Consider the following 18,832-nt stretch of genomic DNA (forward strand, 5'->3'; position numbering starts at 1 on the left):
CAAAAGCAAGAGAGAAATAAAGATTTAAACCCTAAATATATTTGATATTATAAGGAATTATATGATTAATTGCCAAATGACTACTAGTTTGAGAGTCATTGTCTTGAGTTCAGAGGAAGGAGAAAATGTCAGTGATGGGTGGAACCATCTCTAAAGGCTTCTTGTCATAGGTGTTAATCTGTTAATATGAGATTTGTGGTTAAGATTTTTTCTGGGCCAACTTTTGCTAAAGTATATATCAGATTTTCATAGTGTTATGTAAGGGCAGGTTTCTATGTTTAAAGAAGTTAGGAAACACTGAGATTAAGAGAGTTAAATGATTTTGTTTTGTTGTAAGAAATCTGAAAGCTGTAATAGGATAATGTGCATTATGACCCTTCTGGAGGGAGTTAAATATGTAGTCTCTCAAAGAACACACTTTGATAAATGCTGCTAGTTCAAGGACAGATGCATCAGAAGTCATGATATTATTGTTGATATACTTAATCTCATCATACAAACAAATTGTTTTACTAGCAGACAGTATGACTGTATTATTATTTTGAGTTATGCCCTCAACCAAATCCAAAATTAAACAAAACACAAGTTACTGCACCAAGCATAATTAGTGATTTTGGTAAGAAACTTAAAATTAAGAAAATTCTATTCCCCTCTCACCTTTGAAAATTGGGATGGAGTTGAAGGAATTGGTGTTTTTTATTACTGATTGCACCTAGAAGAATATCAATGTTAGGAGTATATTTTGGTAACTACTGCTCTCAGGGGAGAGAAGAAAGGCTACTTGAGGTTATTGATCACTTGCTTTTTCCAGAACTGTTGGTTCCCCAACCCCAAATCTGCACACTTTGCCGATAACATTTTATTAGACTATAAATATGCTTAACACTCATATCCTTAAATGAAAATAAAATAATAGCCCGGCCAGAGTGGCTCAGTGGTTGAGCGTCGACCCATGTGCCAAGAGGCCACTGGTTCGATTCCCAGTCAGAGCACATGCCCAGGTTGTGGGCTCAGTCCCCAGTGGGGGGTGTGCAGGAGGTGGCCAGTAGATGTTCTCTCTCATCGATGTTTCCATCTCTCCTTCTCCCTTCTTCTCTCTCTTTCTCTAACATCAATAAAGAAAATAAATAAATAAATAAGTAAGTAAATAAATAAAAATAATAGCAACAAGCAAATTTATCTCAACCCCCACCCCTGATTCTTTCGTTTCCTTCTTGTTCAAGTTTTTTAAAGTATTCTTGTCTCTCCTACTGCTGACATTTATCTTTTGTTCTATTATCACAGCACCCTGGCAGAGACAACCAGTGTCTTCCTAATCACCTCAAGTTAGTTGATGTCTCTGCTAGACTCTTCTGCTTTTTAGGAAACTGTCGTTCTGGCTCTACCACATGCTAGCGTTGTAACTTTGGCCAAGTTAAGTGTTCTAAACCTCAGTTTTCTTGCCTATTAAATGGGGATAATAATTGTATCTTTTAAAACAAGATTGTTCTTATGGATTAAATGAGATAATGCATATAAAGTTGATCACACATTGCCTGGACATAGATGTCATTATAATAATAATTCTTTTCTACCACCACTTTCTTCTAGTTCTTACTTATGACTACCATTCTCGGTTTCCTTTGCTCTTTTTTCCAGCTGAGTTTATGTGTTGGTGTTCCCCAGACTTTCTTCCTTCACCTTCCTTTTTGATGGAACACATTTTACCTGGGGTTCAGTTAACATCTATTTCCCAGCAACCTCCAATACATATCTCTTGCCAGAACCTCTCTCCTGGTGCTTAGTAAGTTCTCATGTACTTCTAGCTAAATATGTTCATAAACTCATTAATTTCTTCTGAAAAATGTCTTTATCCTTCTCTCCCTTATATCAGCTTCTATATCTCCCTGTAAATTTGCAGTATATTTTATCTGATCACTAAGAGAAAAATACCTCTATTCTGCCTCTCTGACATTTAGGAGCCAGTGGTCATCAAATTCTATTGATACTATCTTCTAAAACACCTCCTCAAATCTAGGGTCTCCTCTCATACCTACTGCCTTTCATTTTCCATAGCTCGAATTATGAGAATTTACATTTTACTCAGGTGTCCCCATCTCTGCTTTCTATCTAGCTCCATCATATTGTCACAATGTAATTTTATTTGACCTCGCTTAAGAATCTCACCTGAGAAATAAAGTTGGTTAGCAAAACTGTATGAAACACATATAGTAGTCAGAGAAATTCTAGTATTCTAGTTAAAACAACAGATGCTAATTTGACAGAGTAGTAAAGCTAATAGAAATAAAATAATTCACATATATTATGATAGAATTTGGAGAAGGAATTTGGCAATATGTTTCAAGATCCTAATAGGCATTCATACATTGGACAACTCTAAGAATCTGTCCTAACAATTCTATATAACCCCAAAGCTTTGCTCACATCATGAATTGTAATAGGAAAATAACCTAAAAGCCCAGCAATGGATTAAGAAAATGATATAGAGCCATTAACATTATTATTTACCAAAAGTTTTTCATATCATAGGGAAAGTGCTCTTAGGGTAAAAAAAGCAAGCTATATAATCTTACACATAATAAAGTTACAGTTATCTTAAAATGCATTATTGGTGACTGTCCTTGAATAGTGAGAAATATTTTTTCTTTTCTAATTCTCTGTGTCCTCTAAATTTTTAGTAGTTTATGTCTTTGATAATGGAGGGGACAACTTTTATATAAATTTAAGCATATCACCCTTACTGACTTTTTTTTTTTTAATTTAATTTTTGTCTATCACTATTTGTTCCCCCCTACCCTCTTCTACCTTCACACTCCCCTCCTGCCCCCTACAATGACCACACTGTTGTTTGTGACTGACATTTAAAAAAAAATTTTAATTAGTGTTCTTTTAGCTTTTTAAGTAAGCCTCTCTTGGTAAAATAAGTTAACCACATATCCCAATATAGGCACATTTATTTATAAATTATATGCATTTGCAGTTGTACCAAATATTTTATGTACATTATAAAACATACAAAAGTAAATGGAAAGTATGATATAAAAAACAAAAACATAAATAGAAGTTCCAAGATTTTTTTCCCCCACACTATAGTAGATCAAGTCTTACCCATCCTACTTTGGAGATGAGTGGTCCACAGAATAAAATAAATAAATTTCTTTGAAGGAAAATGTACTTATTTATAGACTTAGTTCCTAGTTAGTGTTTAGCCTATAGTACATTTTCCATAAAATTAATTGAATGATTGTGAGAATAAAGTTTATGTAAAGCAAAATGAGCAAATTGCGGAGGACAGAAAGTATATTGTCTGTTTAGATGATGTTTGGGGTGGGAGTGCTCTTTTTATAGGGGAATAATGACTAGTAGGCCTTGAAAATTCTTATATGTTGACATATCTGAGGAGTTTTTTATTGATAATACATATAAGTTTACTTATTCAGTTAATCTCAATTTCAGCTGTCATTAGTAAATGAACTGTAAGCACCATTTTTGCTAAAGATGATTGATTATATAAGTAAAATTTTATGAGACTTTACTGAACTAAAATATATACAAAAATATATGTTGTTAATTCATTTGTATTTACTTTTGCAGAAGTGTTTTGACATACCTTTTGATCAAAAGGAATCAATAAATGAGACCGGAAAATATTGAATAAGGATTCAGAATGAGTTAGTCTTTTTTTTTTTTTTTTTTAATAAATTATAGATTTTTGAAAAACCTTCAGTTTTTTCATTTGAAAATGAGGGAATGAGATAATTGATTTCTAATACTTCATTTAAAAATTCTATAATTTTTGTCATGTTGTTAGATTGTATCTACTTAACTCCAATAATTTTTAACATTAATTGTGGATAATACATTATGTTACATGTTTTTAAAGTTGTTATGCTCAGTAATACTTAAAATTGTATGTTACTCCACTATAGTTATTAAGAGCTTGTGCATCAAGGATCACCCAAGGAGATTTTTAAAAACATGTATATGTGTTTCCCAGCCGTACTCCCCCTAAATATTCAGCTTCAGTATATCATTTTTGAAATGCTTCCTTACATGTTTTTGTTTCTACATTGCTTTAACTCTAAAATAAACACATGCTCAGTGTAGATGATTTAGAAAATATAAAACATATGAAGTAGAAAGAAGATGGGAAAATCTCATAATTTCATCATGTAAAAGGAAACTTTGGTAATATTTTGGTAATATTTTAGCATATTTTCTTTAACTTTATTCCTCTAGTTTTTCATGGATAAGTTTATATTGTATGTATAAGTTTCCATTTTTTGTTTCTCATGCAGAGCATTTTACAATGTCATTTAAAACACTTCTCAGTCCCTGGCTGGTTTGGCTCAGCGGTTAGAGTATTGGCCTGCGGTCCAGAGAGACCCGGGTTCAGTTCCCCCTAAGGGCACGTACCTCGGTTGCAGTTTGTCCCCGGACCTGCGTGCAGGAGGCAGCCACTCAATGTGTCCCTTTCACATCTGTTTCTCTCTCTCTCTCTTTTCCTCTCTCTCCCTCCCACTCTATCTGAACAAAAAATGGAAAAATGTCCTCGGATGAGGATTAAAAAAACAACACTTCTTAAACATCATTTTGAAGGTTGTATAATTTTGTCCTATACATTACTTGCTCAGTATCAAGCGTAGTTACCATCATTACCACCACCACCATCATCATCATCCTTGTTTTTATCCTTATTTTACCAAATGAACCAGCAGGTTCAGGGAGTTTATGTGAATTGTTCAAGATCATATACCCTCAAAAAAATGTCACAGAATGACCACAAGGGCTCGGATATTTTGACCATAGATCTTTTGTTTTTTCATCACTGCAATACATACATAAACATTAAGCATTTTTGTTTTTTTGTTTATGCACTAAACATTTATTTAGTGTCCATGTATTAGTGATACAAATATACAAATATAGATAAAGTTAATAGTAGCTAGAATTTATTAGACTCTTCCTGATCCCTGTGGGTACTGTTGCATGTGCTGTGCATGGATCAATTCACTTAAGACTCACAATACCCCTACTAGGCGTGTTGCTTTTATTAGTTCTATTCCACATCTGAGGAAATTGAAGCATAGAGTCTAAGTAACAGCTTGTAAATTATAGAGCTGGGATTTAAACCCAGCCAAATCTGGTCTAGGATCCACTTTCTTAATCTATCCTAGGAGTTCACAAAGTAAGAAACATTAATAAGAAGATCAAACATATTTATAAAAAAGGTCTTTATGAAGGCTATACTTTTCTCTAAATTGCAAGGCTAAAACAATTAAGTTTATTAAATATAATTTTGTTTAATATTAGAAACTAGAATCTAGTTAGTTCTATTTTTTCTATTTATCTTAATCCCAAAGGTATTTTGAATGCCTAAATGATGTGATTAAAATAAAGTTGTGTAAGTTGAATTTTGATGCAGTTTTGCCCAACTGGTGTGGCTCAGTGAATTGAGCATCGTCCCATGGACTGAGAAATCCCGGTTCGATTCCCAGTTAGGACACATACCCAAGTTGTGGGCTCGATCCCTGGTAGGGGACGTGCAGGAGGCAGCTGATCAATGTTTCTCTCACATTGATGTATCTCCTTTCCTCTCTCTCTAACAACAGCAGCAAAAATTTAATTGATGCAGTTTTATTGATGTGTTCGGTTAAATACAGTTATAGTGAGCTCTGATTTTTAAAAAATGAGTAAACAGTTTTGTTTAAAAAGTATCCCTGAAGATCTAAAAAGTCTTCAATTTTTTAAAAAAAATTCTTACCTGAGGACATTTTTCCATTTCTTGTTCAGATAGAGTGGGAGGGAGAGAGAGGAAGAGAGAGAGAGAGAGACAGAAACATCCATGTGAAAGGGACACATCGAGTGGTTGCCACCCACACGACCTAACCAGGGCCGGGGACAAACAGCAACCAAGGTACGTACCCTTAGCAGGAACTGAACCCGTGTCTCTCTGGACCACAGGCCGACGCTCTAATCACTGAACCAAACTGGCCAGGGCTAAAAAGTCTTAATACTTCCCTCTGCATGCTATAGAAAGTAGGTCCTTAAAGACAAAGATGATACATTTTGTTTAAGTATTAGGTATCTAACTAAGTAGAATTTAGTATTTATATAAATGATTATCATGAATTGTCCAGGTGCTAGCCAAGTTAGGCCTTCTTTTGAATCCCAGCACATACTAGTAATAGAAAACTGGGATTTTAGTGTTGATTCTTGGCCAAGTCTTCTGATAGGTTTGTGTTCTTTTATTGTTGTTGTCATAACTGTCAAATCAGAATTGTTATTATAATTTTTACTATTACTTCTTTTAGAATGTTATGTGAAACAAATAAGATAGGATAGTATTCTAAAAAAGTAAAGAACACCAAACTAGAGTTCAAGGCACCACCATATTATTGTCCTTATTGTTTAAATAAAACGTTTCAGGACTGTAGGTTTGGTTTTTCTGATTAAAATATAATTCTGAGGTTAAATGCAATGACTTTTTTTTTGAGTTGTCTGTTCACATTGTACTGTTGTAAAATAGGATTTTGTTATATTCATATTTCTAGAAATATGTGCTAAGCAGAGGGTTATATTTGCAAAGGTCTTGAACTTTGATATATGACTGTGAATGGTGATAAAAAAGAATAGTTATTATATAGGAAATTTCATTATTAATTTATAATAAAAAAAAAAGCAATATATAAGTTTGTCAATATAATACACTAATAGCCTTAATAATATTTTTGCTTAAGTGAGCTCTTGGTATTCATTATTTTTAAAGCAGCATCTTCTAAAGTGTGTTCTTTATAATATTAATATAATGGGATGTTAACTAGTTGTTCTTAGCATTTCAAAAAGTGGTCTTATATTGCCAAATAAATATGAGGAACATGAAATTAAATTAAGTTAAACAGATTTCTTATTTTGAGATCCTTTTAAAGTCTGATAAAATGCATTATTTTCCCAAATTATTTGACCATGGACTGTTTTTGCAAAGCACATCCTGGCACTGGTGTTCTACAGAGCTAATTTTGCACTTAAAACAGCTTGAATATAGCAAGAAATTATACCCAAGTTTATTTAAAATATTTGCGGTGAATTCAATCTTATTAAAATCACAGTTCTTATCAAAGAGATTTCAAAATGTTAATTATCTAAGCAGTATCTCTTTTAATTTGTAGGTACGGAAAAAGGACCAGATCAATATTGAAACAAAGAATAAAACTGTTCGTTTTATTGGAGAACTAACTAAGTTTAAGATGTTCACAAAAAATGATACACTGCATTGTTTAAAGGTTAGTGCTGAATTATTTGAATTATTTTTAATAGACAAATTTAAAGTTTTAGTACAAATGCTAGAAAAACGTGAAATAATTAGAAATATTTGATTAATCCAAAGGAAGATTAAAAGGGAGTTAAAAGGAACATTAAACAGATTAGCAAACTAGAAAACAAATAGTAAGGTGGTAGATACAAAAACACAATTGTAAGAGTAATTGCAAGAAATATAAAAGGAGAAATGCATCAAGTAAAAGCCTTAGGACTATAAGACTTGATTAAGACAACACTACTATATGCTGCCTATATGAGACATACTCTTAAACACATGGTTGGGCAAAAGTAGGTTTACAGTTGTATGTGAAACCTAGAATTTATTCTTATAGTATTATTTATTTATTGTATTACTATTTGTACAACTGTAAACCTACTTTTGCCCACCCCTGTATAAAAATAAGAAAGGCTAAGTAAAAAGATGGGGAAATATACCATGGAAGCTCCATTCAAAAGACACCTGGTTGCATTATTGTCAGACAAAGTAGACTTTAAGGCATGAAGCTGTATTAGAAATAAAGAAGGTTAGCCCTGGTTGGTATAGCTTAGCTGGTTGAGTGTCATTCCATGTACCAAAAAGGTCACCAGTTCCATTCCCCATCAGAGCACATGCCTGGGATTCCCAATAGGGGGTGAACAGGAGGCAGCTGATCGATGTTTCTCTCTCTCATTGATGTTTCTCTCTCTCTCTATCCCTCCACCTTCCTCTCTCCTTAAAATCAATAAAAACATACAAGAAAAAAGAAATAAAGAAGGTTAGTTGATAGCAATAAGAGGTCATTTTAACAGGGAAGTGTTACTTCCTGAATCAATATGCATCTAGTAGTGTAGCTTCAAAATATATAAAGCTAAAATTGACAAGGAAAAGAAAAACAAATCCACGATCATAGTGAGAGACTTGAAAACATTTTAATAGCTGAAAGAACAGGCAGACAGAATCAGTAAGTACTGTTATATACAGAATTGAACACAGTTAATGATCTTGATCTAATTGGCAATATACTCAACAAATCAGAATTTACATGCACATGGACCATTTACCAAAATCAACCATAAAGAAAGTCTCAGCAAATTAGAGAAAATTGAAATTATTCAAATTTTATTTTCTGTGCACAATGGAATTTAAACTAGGAATCAGTAACTAATTATATATGGTAAAGTTGATGCAGTATAGATGAAATAATTCTACATTTGTAATTGGTCATTACTAACAATATTACCAAATTGATTTCCTATTACCTAATTGATATATTAGATATATCACATAAAATGGGTCTTATGGATTCAAATATATTTGGAAAACCCTGAGTTAAACAAACGAAACAAATTTCTTTAGGGCATGATTTATTCAGATTGTTTAAAATACTACTAGTCACCGCCCGGCCAGTGTGGCTCAGTGGTTGAGTGTTGACCCATGCACCAAGGGGTCACCAGTTCAATTCTGGGTCAGGGCACATGCCCAGGTTGTGGGCCCAATCCCCAGTGTGGGGCATACAAGACATGGCCAATTGATATTCTCTCATTGATGTTCCTCTCTCTCTAAAAATCACTAAAGAAAAAATTTTTTTAATACTAATAGTCATTGTAAATATTCAGGGGGTTAAATTTTCTAAGTTTACTTGGAGCATCTCAGGACACTACAGAGTATATTTAGGGAAACTCTGGAGAGCATTTTAAGAGAGATTGTGAAATTGAAGGAATTATTTTAACATTTAAGTATATTTCTTTGGACTAATTAATTAAAATTATATAGGAAGGATATACATTTCTTTGACACAATTTTATTTCTATAAATTGATTTTAAGGAAATAATCATAAATGTTACAGATTTATATATAGGGATGTTTGTCATATCATTGTTTATAATAGCACAGAATTGTAAACATTTATTAATGTCCAATAAATAATCAATTAAGTTTTAGTATAGTTTATATTATACAGTACTGCTTTTAAATCATGCCATATAGTAGGATAAATAAGGACATGGAAAAATATTCACGTTAACCAAAACAGATGAAGCAAAACAAGATATCAAATAATGTGATATGTCTGAATCTATTTTGGTTTAGAAAATAGGTATAGAAAAAGATTGGGAGAATACATACTACTAACATGTAATGTTGTTGTGTTTATAAATTTTATACAATAAGTCTTGTGTAGTCAGAATTTTAAAAATAAATGTTATTTAAACCAAACTAAAACAAAATGATTTAGAAAATGTTAGCTATGTATATGATGTGTTTAAATACATGGCATTTAATAATACATTTAGAAAGGGCTTTGATATTAATTTCTATATATCTGTCTAAAAGAAAAGACATTAAATATATTGAAGCTTTTAGATTAAATTTTTATGGTGAAACACAAAAGATGTTTAGCAATGAAGACTGTTAAACTAAAGTAGACTAGCTTTTGTTTTTTATACTAACATTTTTAAAGTTGTTACACACATTAGAAATATATAATATTTTTTTTCTCTAATAGGATTGAAGTATTGTCTTTGTGGTTTTTCATCATTATTATTATTACAGATGCTTCTATCAGACTTTTCCCATCACCATATTGAAATGGCATGTACCCTACTGGAAACATGTGGAAGATTTCTTTTTAGATCTCCAGAATCTCACTTGAGGACCAGTGTACTTTTGGTAAGGGCTTGAGAATCCTAGCAAGAGCTTGAAGTTCTTGATTTACTTCAGGGTTTAAAAATATTGACGAGTGCCTGTGTTATCTTGCTGTGTCATATAAACATAAACATTTTTACCTCAGCTAGAATATCCCGTACATATGAGCTGCCATTCCTGGAGAGCCATTGTAATTTTTCTCACTTGGCTATCAGTGAGTTAACAATATTGTGAATGGAGATTAAGTTTAACCAAAAATAACTTTTGACAAATGATACAAATGAGTAGGTACTCTTAAAACTATTATGTTAGGTTGATGTGCCATAACCACTTAAATTATAACCTTAACATATACAATTAAATTTTAAAATTATAAAATATAAGCCTAAAAAATTACCCTGGGGGAGAAATTATTTCTTAAGTTAATTGGGATGCTGAAATGACCATTAAGTTTATTAGGTAATTAAGTTATTATGCTTATTGATAATACCATGCATTTTGCTGGTAGCCTTTGGTGGGCTTGGTGTTAGTGTTCAAGAGAGCTCTGGTGTACCCTGGGCATACACTATGGTTACCTCAGTGTTGCTGTTACAAAAATCTTGATTGTTTCATTTTCTCCGGGTTATTTATTTATTTTTTTTGGAATCCAGTTGTGAACCTGAATGATATTTAAAAATGAAGAAACATGAGACTTTATTTCTCCTAAACAAAAATATTAACGTGAAGACCATCAAATGAAATTGATTTCCAAATTCTGTCTAGGTTTATATTACATTAATCATATAAAAGTTTTTCTGAGTTCAAATTTTTATTGTAACATAATACAATTTCTTTCTCCTCTTTGGCTCGTACTAAGGTTAAACGAAACACTGCATATAAAAATGTATTAGTTGAGTCTGGCTGGTGTGGCTCAGTGGTTGAGCATTGACCCATGCATCAAGAGGTCCCCAGTTTGATTTCTGGTCAGGACACATGCCTGGGCTGTGGGCCTGATCCCCAGCGGGGAGCATGCAGTAGGCAACCATTCGACATTCTCTCTCATCGATGTCTCTCTCTCTCTCTCTCTCTCACTTCCTCTCTCTCTGAAATCAATAAAAGAAAAAAAAATTATTTAAAAAAAGTGTTAGTTGAAACTTACATAATGTTATTAACTAGTGTTACCCAATAAATTTAATTAAATAAAAAATGTAATAGCCCTGGCCGGTTTGGCTCAGTGGTTAGAGCATCGGCCTGCAGACCAAAGATTCCTAGGTTTGATTCTGGCCAAGGGCATGTACCTTGGTTGTGGTTAGTCCCTGGCCCCAGGGCTACGTAGGTGTCAACCAATCAATGGGTCTCTCTCATATTGATGTTTCTCTCTCTCTCTCCCTCTCCCTCCCCCCCCCCCTTCCCTCCCACTCTGTCTGAAGATAAATGTAAAATTATTCTCAGGTAAGGATTGAAAAAAAAAAGTAATAGAGATGCTAGGAAAGCTTAGTTTTTTTTTTATCCTCACCCGAGGACATTTTTCCATTTTTTGTTCAGATAGAGTGGGGGGGGAGGGGGAAGAGAGAGAGAGAGAGAGAGAGAGAGAAACATCGATGTGAAAGGGACATATCAAGTGGTTGCCACCCGCACAACCCAACCAGGGCTGGGGACAAACTGCAACGGAGGTACGTGCCCTTAGTAAGAACCGAACCCAGGTCTCTCCAGACTGCAGGCCGACACGCTAACCGCTGAGCCAAACCGGCCAGGGTGGAAAGCTTAGTTTTTAATATGTACTTTTTATTTATAACATGGAATCCTCAATTTTTTTTTTTTTTTTTTTTTTGCGGGAGGAAGTGTTTACTAATTGTGCTAGTATGGATGAACATTGCATTGCTGAAAACCAGAGTGTCCTTCCTGCCCAATTGGTGTTCTTGTCTCAGTGGATCTTTTCCTCTGGTACAGCAAAAGAAGCTAGACTTTATTAGTGATTATCTTGCTTTCTGGATAGGAGCCTTGTTTATTTATCATTTAACATTTTTGTGAATCTTCCAGGGTGTCAGGCATATTACAGCATTTTAGGAGAAGTTGTACAAAGAATGAGATCCTCAAAGTGGTCCACATCTAGGGCTAATTCTAATATAATGTTGTGTTTTAATAGAGGTATGCAGAAAATATTATGGGCTCATGGCGGGGGTACTTAAGCCAGACTGATGAGTCAGGAAATACTTTCCCTAACAGCTTCATAGTATTCACTTAGTACAAACTCTTATGTCAGACCCTTGGGATATAAAGATGAAAAACATAGTTCATGCTCTCCTCAAGTCTAATAAGTCAGACAAAGGAGTAAATAGGCAATTGGAATACATGGTGGTAAATGCAATATAATAGTATAGGTAAGCATAGGGTATTATGGGCATAGATAGAAGAAGCACTTAATCTAGTCTTGGTATGTCAGGATAAGTTTCTTGGAAAATGGTATTTGTTTTAGAGACTAATCTGAGTCTCAAAGGCAGAGAAGACAGACACATTGAGTCAGGCACCTGTAGATAAGACTGGAGAGGCAGGCAGCAGAGTAGATTTATAAAGAGCCCTGAGTGCTTTACCAGCAGTTTCCCTCTGCTCACTTAAAACTCAAAGTTTTGCCCAGTCAGTGTGGCTCAGTGGATTGAGCATCCTCCCATGAACTGAAGTCCCTGTTCAATTCCTGGTCAGGGCATATGCCCAGGTTGCAGGCTCAATCCCCAGTAGGGGGCATCAGGAGGCAGCCAATAGATGTTTCTATCTCTCTCCCTTCCTCTCTCTCTCTCAAAAAAAATCAATAAAAATATATATTTTTTAAAAATCTCAAAGTTTTTACTATATTTGCAGAGTCCCTACTTCTAAAATCTCATCTCATGTGATTTCCAGTGGATACCTCACTGGCCTTCTCTTACTTTCTATAACATATAGAGCTGCTGTTCTTGCTGTTGCATCTATTGTGAATGCCCTGCCCATGGCTCTTCTCAACCTTTTGTCATCTTCCAGATCATAACTTAGATGTCACTTTCTTAGAGAGGCCGTTCCCTAACCCCCTCTACCTAAAGGAAGTTCCTTGTGACTCTCCATCTTAGTGCCTTATTTTCTTTCATATCACTGATCACAATTATTATTTTAAAGATTGTTAGTTTAGCCCAAGCTGGTTTGGCTCAGCGGTAGAGCATGGGCCCTCAGACCAGTGAGTCTCGGGTTCGATTCTGGTCAAGGGCACATACCTCCTTGAGGTTTGTCCCCAGCCCTGTTCGGGGTCGTGTGGGAGGCACCCAGTCCATGTGTCCTTCTTACATTGATGTTCTCTTTCTTCCTTTTCTCTCCCTCTCTCACCTTCCCATTCTATCTGAAGATAAATAGAAAAATATTCTCGGATCAGGATTAAAAAAAAAAGTTCATTTATTTGTTGAATTGTTTATTCTATCTTCTTGTGCCATACTGTTAGGCTTCACAAAGGTAGGAATAATGTCTGTCTCATTCACTGGTGAGTTCTAGCACCTGGAATAGTGCCTAGCATAGTAAGTGCCAAGTAAAATGTTTGTTGAATAACTGAAAAAAATGCAGTAATATTAATGCTTAGTATGATGCTGCTTTAAGTATTAGGAGTGCTGGCCGGGCCGAGCCGGCGGCACGCGTGCGCGTGCGCGGTAGCCGGGGGTCGCGGACGCCCAGTGGAAGCGCCGCTCGGGCTCTTTGTTCTTTCACTGGAGGCCCCGCGCCTCTCAGGAAGGGAGGGGGCCTGTGGAGCCCGATGTGCGGGCCGCGGGCGGGAGGCGGGCAGGGAGGGATGGCGGGCACCAGCCGGAGGGCGGGATGGCGAGCTAGCGGCGCTTGGCGGAAACCGTCGCCTCGGAGTTCCCGGGCCAGAGGGGCCAGGCAGGGCCGAACACCAAGTTTGAACCAGTTCAAAACTCGGGGGTGGTGACAGTTTCAACTGCCGCGCTCTCTCCCCGCGCGGAGCCAGGCCGGGCCGGACGCGCTCTGGGACCCCGGCTCCTCTTGGGCGAGGAGCTGCGACCCTCCCGGGCTCCGGCGGGTCCGCCACGTCTCTGCCCGAGCCGAGCGCCCTACCCAGTACTTCTGTCGGCTGCTGCCCCTTGGGCCAGTCCCCAGCCCCCCAGCCCACCGGTCGAGGCGACGTTCCGATTACTTCCAGTTCTTCACTCAAGGCGCCTTGTTCAGACCCTTCCAGTGTTTAGATCCAAGCATGTGTCCACGTTAAAAATCGTGTATGCAGAATGAGTGTGGTTCACTGGCCCCGTGCTAGCGCCCCTGTAAAGTGTTAGGATGATTGCAACAGTTTTCACTGGCTGAGAAGTGATTGATACTGGGCTAAACCTGCCTCAACCCAGAGGAATTGAGAGTAGTCTGTTTAGGATACAATCAACCCTTTTGCTTAATCTGGCAACAAGGTTAGGGTTATTTCGAATTTATGTTTAGATACAGCTACAAGGCAAAAGAACCACTCATCCGTGTAAACTAGGATCCCATATTGAGAGTTCAGACTGGGGAAAAAATGGTCAACAATAAATAAGTAAAAAAAAGAATTAGGAGTGCTGTTTGAAGATCTTTAACTGGTCAGTGGTTCTCAACTGGCATCTAGGTGGTAGAGGTCAAGGTTGCACAAAACATTCTACAATGCACAGGACAGCCCCATCTCCCCACAGCAAAGAATTAATTATCTGGTCCAAAATGTATAGTTGAGAAAGCCTAAAGTAGAGGATGATTCACTAGATCTGTGTTTTTAATCACCTTTTCTGAGTTGATTCTCTGGACAAGATATAAAACAGATTTATCTGTTACAGTATCAAATGTCACAAACTCTGAGAATACATTTTTTTCTCAGTTGTATGTGGAACAGCCAAATCCAGAGTCACCCCTTTATTTGTATTTTTGGTCCTTAATTTTAATTACTCATATGTATGAGCCTTGTTATTCTTAGAGTTCATGTAGTTTGGTAGAGTTATAAATTACATTTGTAGCAAAAGGTCTCAGTATTCTACTGGACAAGGCCTAAGAGCAAGCCATTATGAGCTAATTTGTTACAAACAGATGATTAGTGGTATAATAAGTAGTGTGCTTGCCCACTCTTAGAAATATCTAGTGATTATTTTTTTCTTTTTCTAGCACTTTATTCTGAAGTCTTATCACTGAGAAGAGAAGTTTTGTTAGGAATGAAAGTATTTTGAATAATGTAGACTTTTTATTTTAGGAACAAATGATGAGAAAGAAACAAGCAATGCATCTTGATGCAAGATATGTCACAATGGTGGAGAATGCATATTACTACTGCAACCCACCGCCAGCTGAAAAAACAGTGAAGAAGAAACGTCCTCCTCTCCAGGAGTATGTCCGGAAACTTTTGTACAAGGATCTCTCCAAGGTCACCACAGAGAAGGTAAATCTTAATGGAATCATGGCATAATGGTCAACTTGAGATTAATGGTAGTTATATAACATTCAACTAGATTAATTCTTTTTCATACTAATGATAATAGTATTAAAAGCAGTGCACATTTCTTCTAGCCTATGCACAAAATTGTTTTAGGTCAGGGATATATATTTCAGTTTTCCTAGATAAGTTTGTTTCTAAACTGCTTCAGTGCCCCACAAAGTATAGATAAGAAATTCAAGTACCTTGCAATATTCACATTTTCTAAATGGAGAAATGGAAGCAAAGCTATTAAAATCCCCCCAACAGTGATATTTGAAGGGGTGGGATTAGATCTCAAGTTCCATTATGATTCCTAAGAAGGAATTCATATGATGACATATAAAATATGGTACATATGTTTTGTTTTCCTGTTATAATAGTAACTTCTTACTCTAATTAAAATGGCTGTATGAATTTTGATGGTGTGTGTGAGTGTGTGTGTGTAAACTATGACTGTGTCTGGTATTCTGTAATGAATTTGCCTTTAAATATTTTGCTTTAGAGCAAGGAATCTTAACCTTGAGTGGGGTTTAGGAAGCCCATGACCCTCTGAAATGTCAAAACTTTGAATTCTGGGGCTGTCTGTATTTTTCTGGAGAGAAGGTCTATGGCTTTCTTTAGATTCTCAGCAGGGGTCACTTTCCAGAAAAGTTTAAGAACCACTGATCTGTTATCTTAATTATTGTAGTTAACTTGTTGGAAACTTCACTTTTAAGTAAGATATGTTGAACAAAACATTTCTTGGTTAATTCTACAAGTTGAAACAATACAATGTAGAACTTTTTTCTTTTTAGGAAAGAAAGTAAATTAACTCAGGACAGAGAATATTTATGGGGAGCCTAAAAGGCATGAAATAATACATGGGTAGGGTAAAAAGTAATAGGAATGATAGTACAGCTTTGAAAATTAAAACAAACTTTCAGAGAGTCAGGAAAATAGTTGTTTAAAACAATAAGGATATGGACAGCTTTTTAGAATTGACTAGAAGTTTGAAAAAGATATAGAATGCTTATGCAGTTGGGGTGATATTAACATTGCCAGTGAAGCTGATACGAGAAAATATTTAGTGCTTAAAAATGAATTGTGGATATAGAGCTGAGAGGGATACTTTGCAATCTACCAATAGTATCCATTTTCTTTCAGAATAAAAATGGAAAGAAATTCATCATAAGTAGGACTCTGCTGATTATCTCATTACCAATAGAGTTTTTTTAAATAGTAATTCCTAACTTTTATGGGATACTTAAAATGTACCAGACACTTTCCTACATACTTCACGTTTTAACTTGTCTAATCCTTACAACAAACTAGGAAGTGCTTTTATTATTACCCTCCTTTACATTATAATGTCAGTCTTGATGTAATGTTTGCCATCTTAAGTGATCTTTTTCCCCATTTCACCTTGGGTTTAATTTATTTATTTGAAATTTTCTATGTATAAAAAAGGTGTCTAAGATTATTTATATCAAATGAAACATAAAAGAAACATTATTTGTGGTGAGCCTTGAGTATTTCTTTCAGTGATCTTAGTATATGAGTGTATACTGCTAGCTTGATTGAAGAACTAGAAACTGTAGGAAATTTAGGGACATTATAGAAAAATGTAGGGAAAATGTGAATACATTTTGCCAATAATTAGAAAAATCTTGTGTTTAATCACTAAAGTTAAAAACCTGATAGAGAATGTCTAAAGTATTTTCCATTTCAGAAGTTCTTTATCTGCATAATCATAATAAAATATCTATGTCATTGGGTATATTGAACTACTATGTGCTTGTCTTAGTAATTTAAACAGAATTCTCTTTGTTTAGGTTTTGAGACAGATGCGAAAGTTGCCCTGGCAGGACCAAGAAGTGAAAGACTATGTTATTTGTTGTATGATAAACATCTGGAATGTGAAATATAATAGTATTCATTGTGTGGCCAACCTTTTAGCAGGACTAGTGCTTTACCAAGAGGATGTTGGGATCCACGTTGTGGATGGAGTTTTAGAAGATATTCGATTAGGAATGGAGGTAACAAGGACTTTCTTTGAAGTTGTCAAATTGGGGTTTGGGGAGAATTTAAACAACTTTTAAATCTTATAGAAAAATAATAATTTGAAAACCTTCCTTTCCCCGTATGGTGTCATTTACTATTACCTCTTCAGAATTAGTGGTTTCTTAATAAACCCTGTTATACTAGATTTACTAGGCTTCTCTCATGCTAATGGTGGGGTTTATTTTACCTCTTGTTCTCAAGTGCAGTTAAGGTTATTTTGGAAGAGTACAGTACATTTTTATTATTTCTGGGTTACTATTGGGACTCAAGTTATAGGACCCTATACATTTATTAATCAGAATTGATAATCATTTGGTAAGACTTTTCTATAAGCAGATCTCTCTTTCTGTACTTAATTCATGGATTATAAAGAAAATAAGTTATGTGGGGCTGATAAGGGAGAGTTGCATATTAATTGTTCTGTAGACTATCGATTCATTTAATAATAGTTTAATAGTAAATTTAATATTAAGCATTTTTTATTAAACTTCTTAAAAAATTGATTTTAGAGAGAGGAAGGGGAGGGGAGGGAAGAGAGGGAGCACAAAATTAGTATGAGAGAAAAACATAGATCAGCTGTCTCTCGCATGTGCCCCAACTAGGAAACGAACCCCCGTCACCCTTTTGTGCATGGGATGATGCTTCAACCAACTGAGACACACCGCTTCAACTAACTAAGCCAGGCCAGCCAGGGCAGATGTTTGTTTGTTTGTTTTTTGTTTTTTTTAAATTAAAACATTTTATAGATAGCCATTTCCTAGAGAGAGAGAGAGAGAAAGGATACTCACAAGTGACCACCTTATTAGAAAAGAAGGAAAGAACCTATTATTTTTCTCTGTTTAGTGCTTTTTCAGTAATTGATACTGTCAAATGACAGAGGAATTTTACCTCTCTTCAAACACATTACTATTCTTTAATGCAATTTTTTTTTTCTTTTAGGTTAATCAGCCTAAATTTAATCAGAGACGTATCAGCAGTGCCAAGTTCTTAGGGGAACTTTATAATTACCGAATGGTGGAATCAGCTGTTATTTTTAGAACTCTTTATTCTTTTACTTCATTTGGTGTTAACCCTGATGGCTCTCCAAGTTCACTGGATCCTCCTGAGCACCTTTTCAGAATTAGACTAGTGTGCACTATTTTGGATACCTGTGGCCAGTACTTTGACAGAGGTTCCAGTAAACGAAAACTTGATTGCTTCCTTGTATATTTTCAGGTATATAAGCTGAAATATGCAGTTTGGCATCATTTAATACATTGCTTGTGTTACAAATATATTCAAGCAGAAACCTTGTAGCATTCATATATCATATATGTATATGTTTATAATTAGACTAAATTTGATTTATTCTTCCTGCAAAGATGCTTTAGAGATTTTAAAATTTTGATGAATTTTATTATAGAAACATTCCAGTTGCATT

At 35.2% G+C, this 18,832-nt stretch overlaps 1 protein-coding gene across 8 annotated transcripts in view; it reads left to right on the forward strand.

Moving 5' to 3' along the window:
- UPF2 (UPF2 regulator of nonsense mediated mRNA decay) overlaps positions 1 to 18,832 on the forward strand; it is a 121,869-nt gene that overhangs the window by 69,551 nt on the left and 33,486 nt on the right. For 7 of the 8 annotated variants that reach the window (XM_036254583.1, XM_036254577.1, XM_036254561.1 and 4 more), the window contains exons 10-14: positions 7,170 to 7,283; positions 9,852 to 9,968; positions 15,151 to 15,336; positions 17,184 to 17,387; positions 18,352 to 18,627. In XM_036254583.1, the coding sequence (XP_036110476.1) occupies positions 7,170 to 7,283; positions 9,852 to 9,968; positions 15,151 to 15,336; positions 17,184 to 17,387; positions 18,352 to 18,627 (897 nt within the window). The remainder of the gene's footprint in view (positions 1 to 7,169; positions 7,284 to 9,851; positions 9,969 to 15,150; positions 15,337 to 17,183; positions 17,388 to 18,351; positions 18,628 to 18,832) is intronic. The other variant, XM_036254592.1, reaches the window with a different exon arrangement.

This window comes from Molossus molossus, unplaced genomic scaffold (assembly GCF_014108415.1).
Source record: "Molossus molossus isolate mMolMol1 unplaced genomic scaffold, mMolMol1.p scaffold_m16_p_1, whole genome shotgun sequence".
Classification (NCBI taxonomy): Eukaryota; Metazoa; Chordata; class Mammalia; order Chiroptera; family Molossidae; genus Molossus; species Molossus molossus.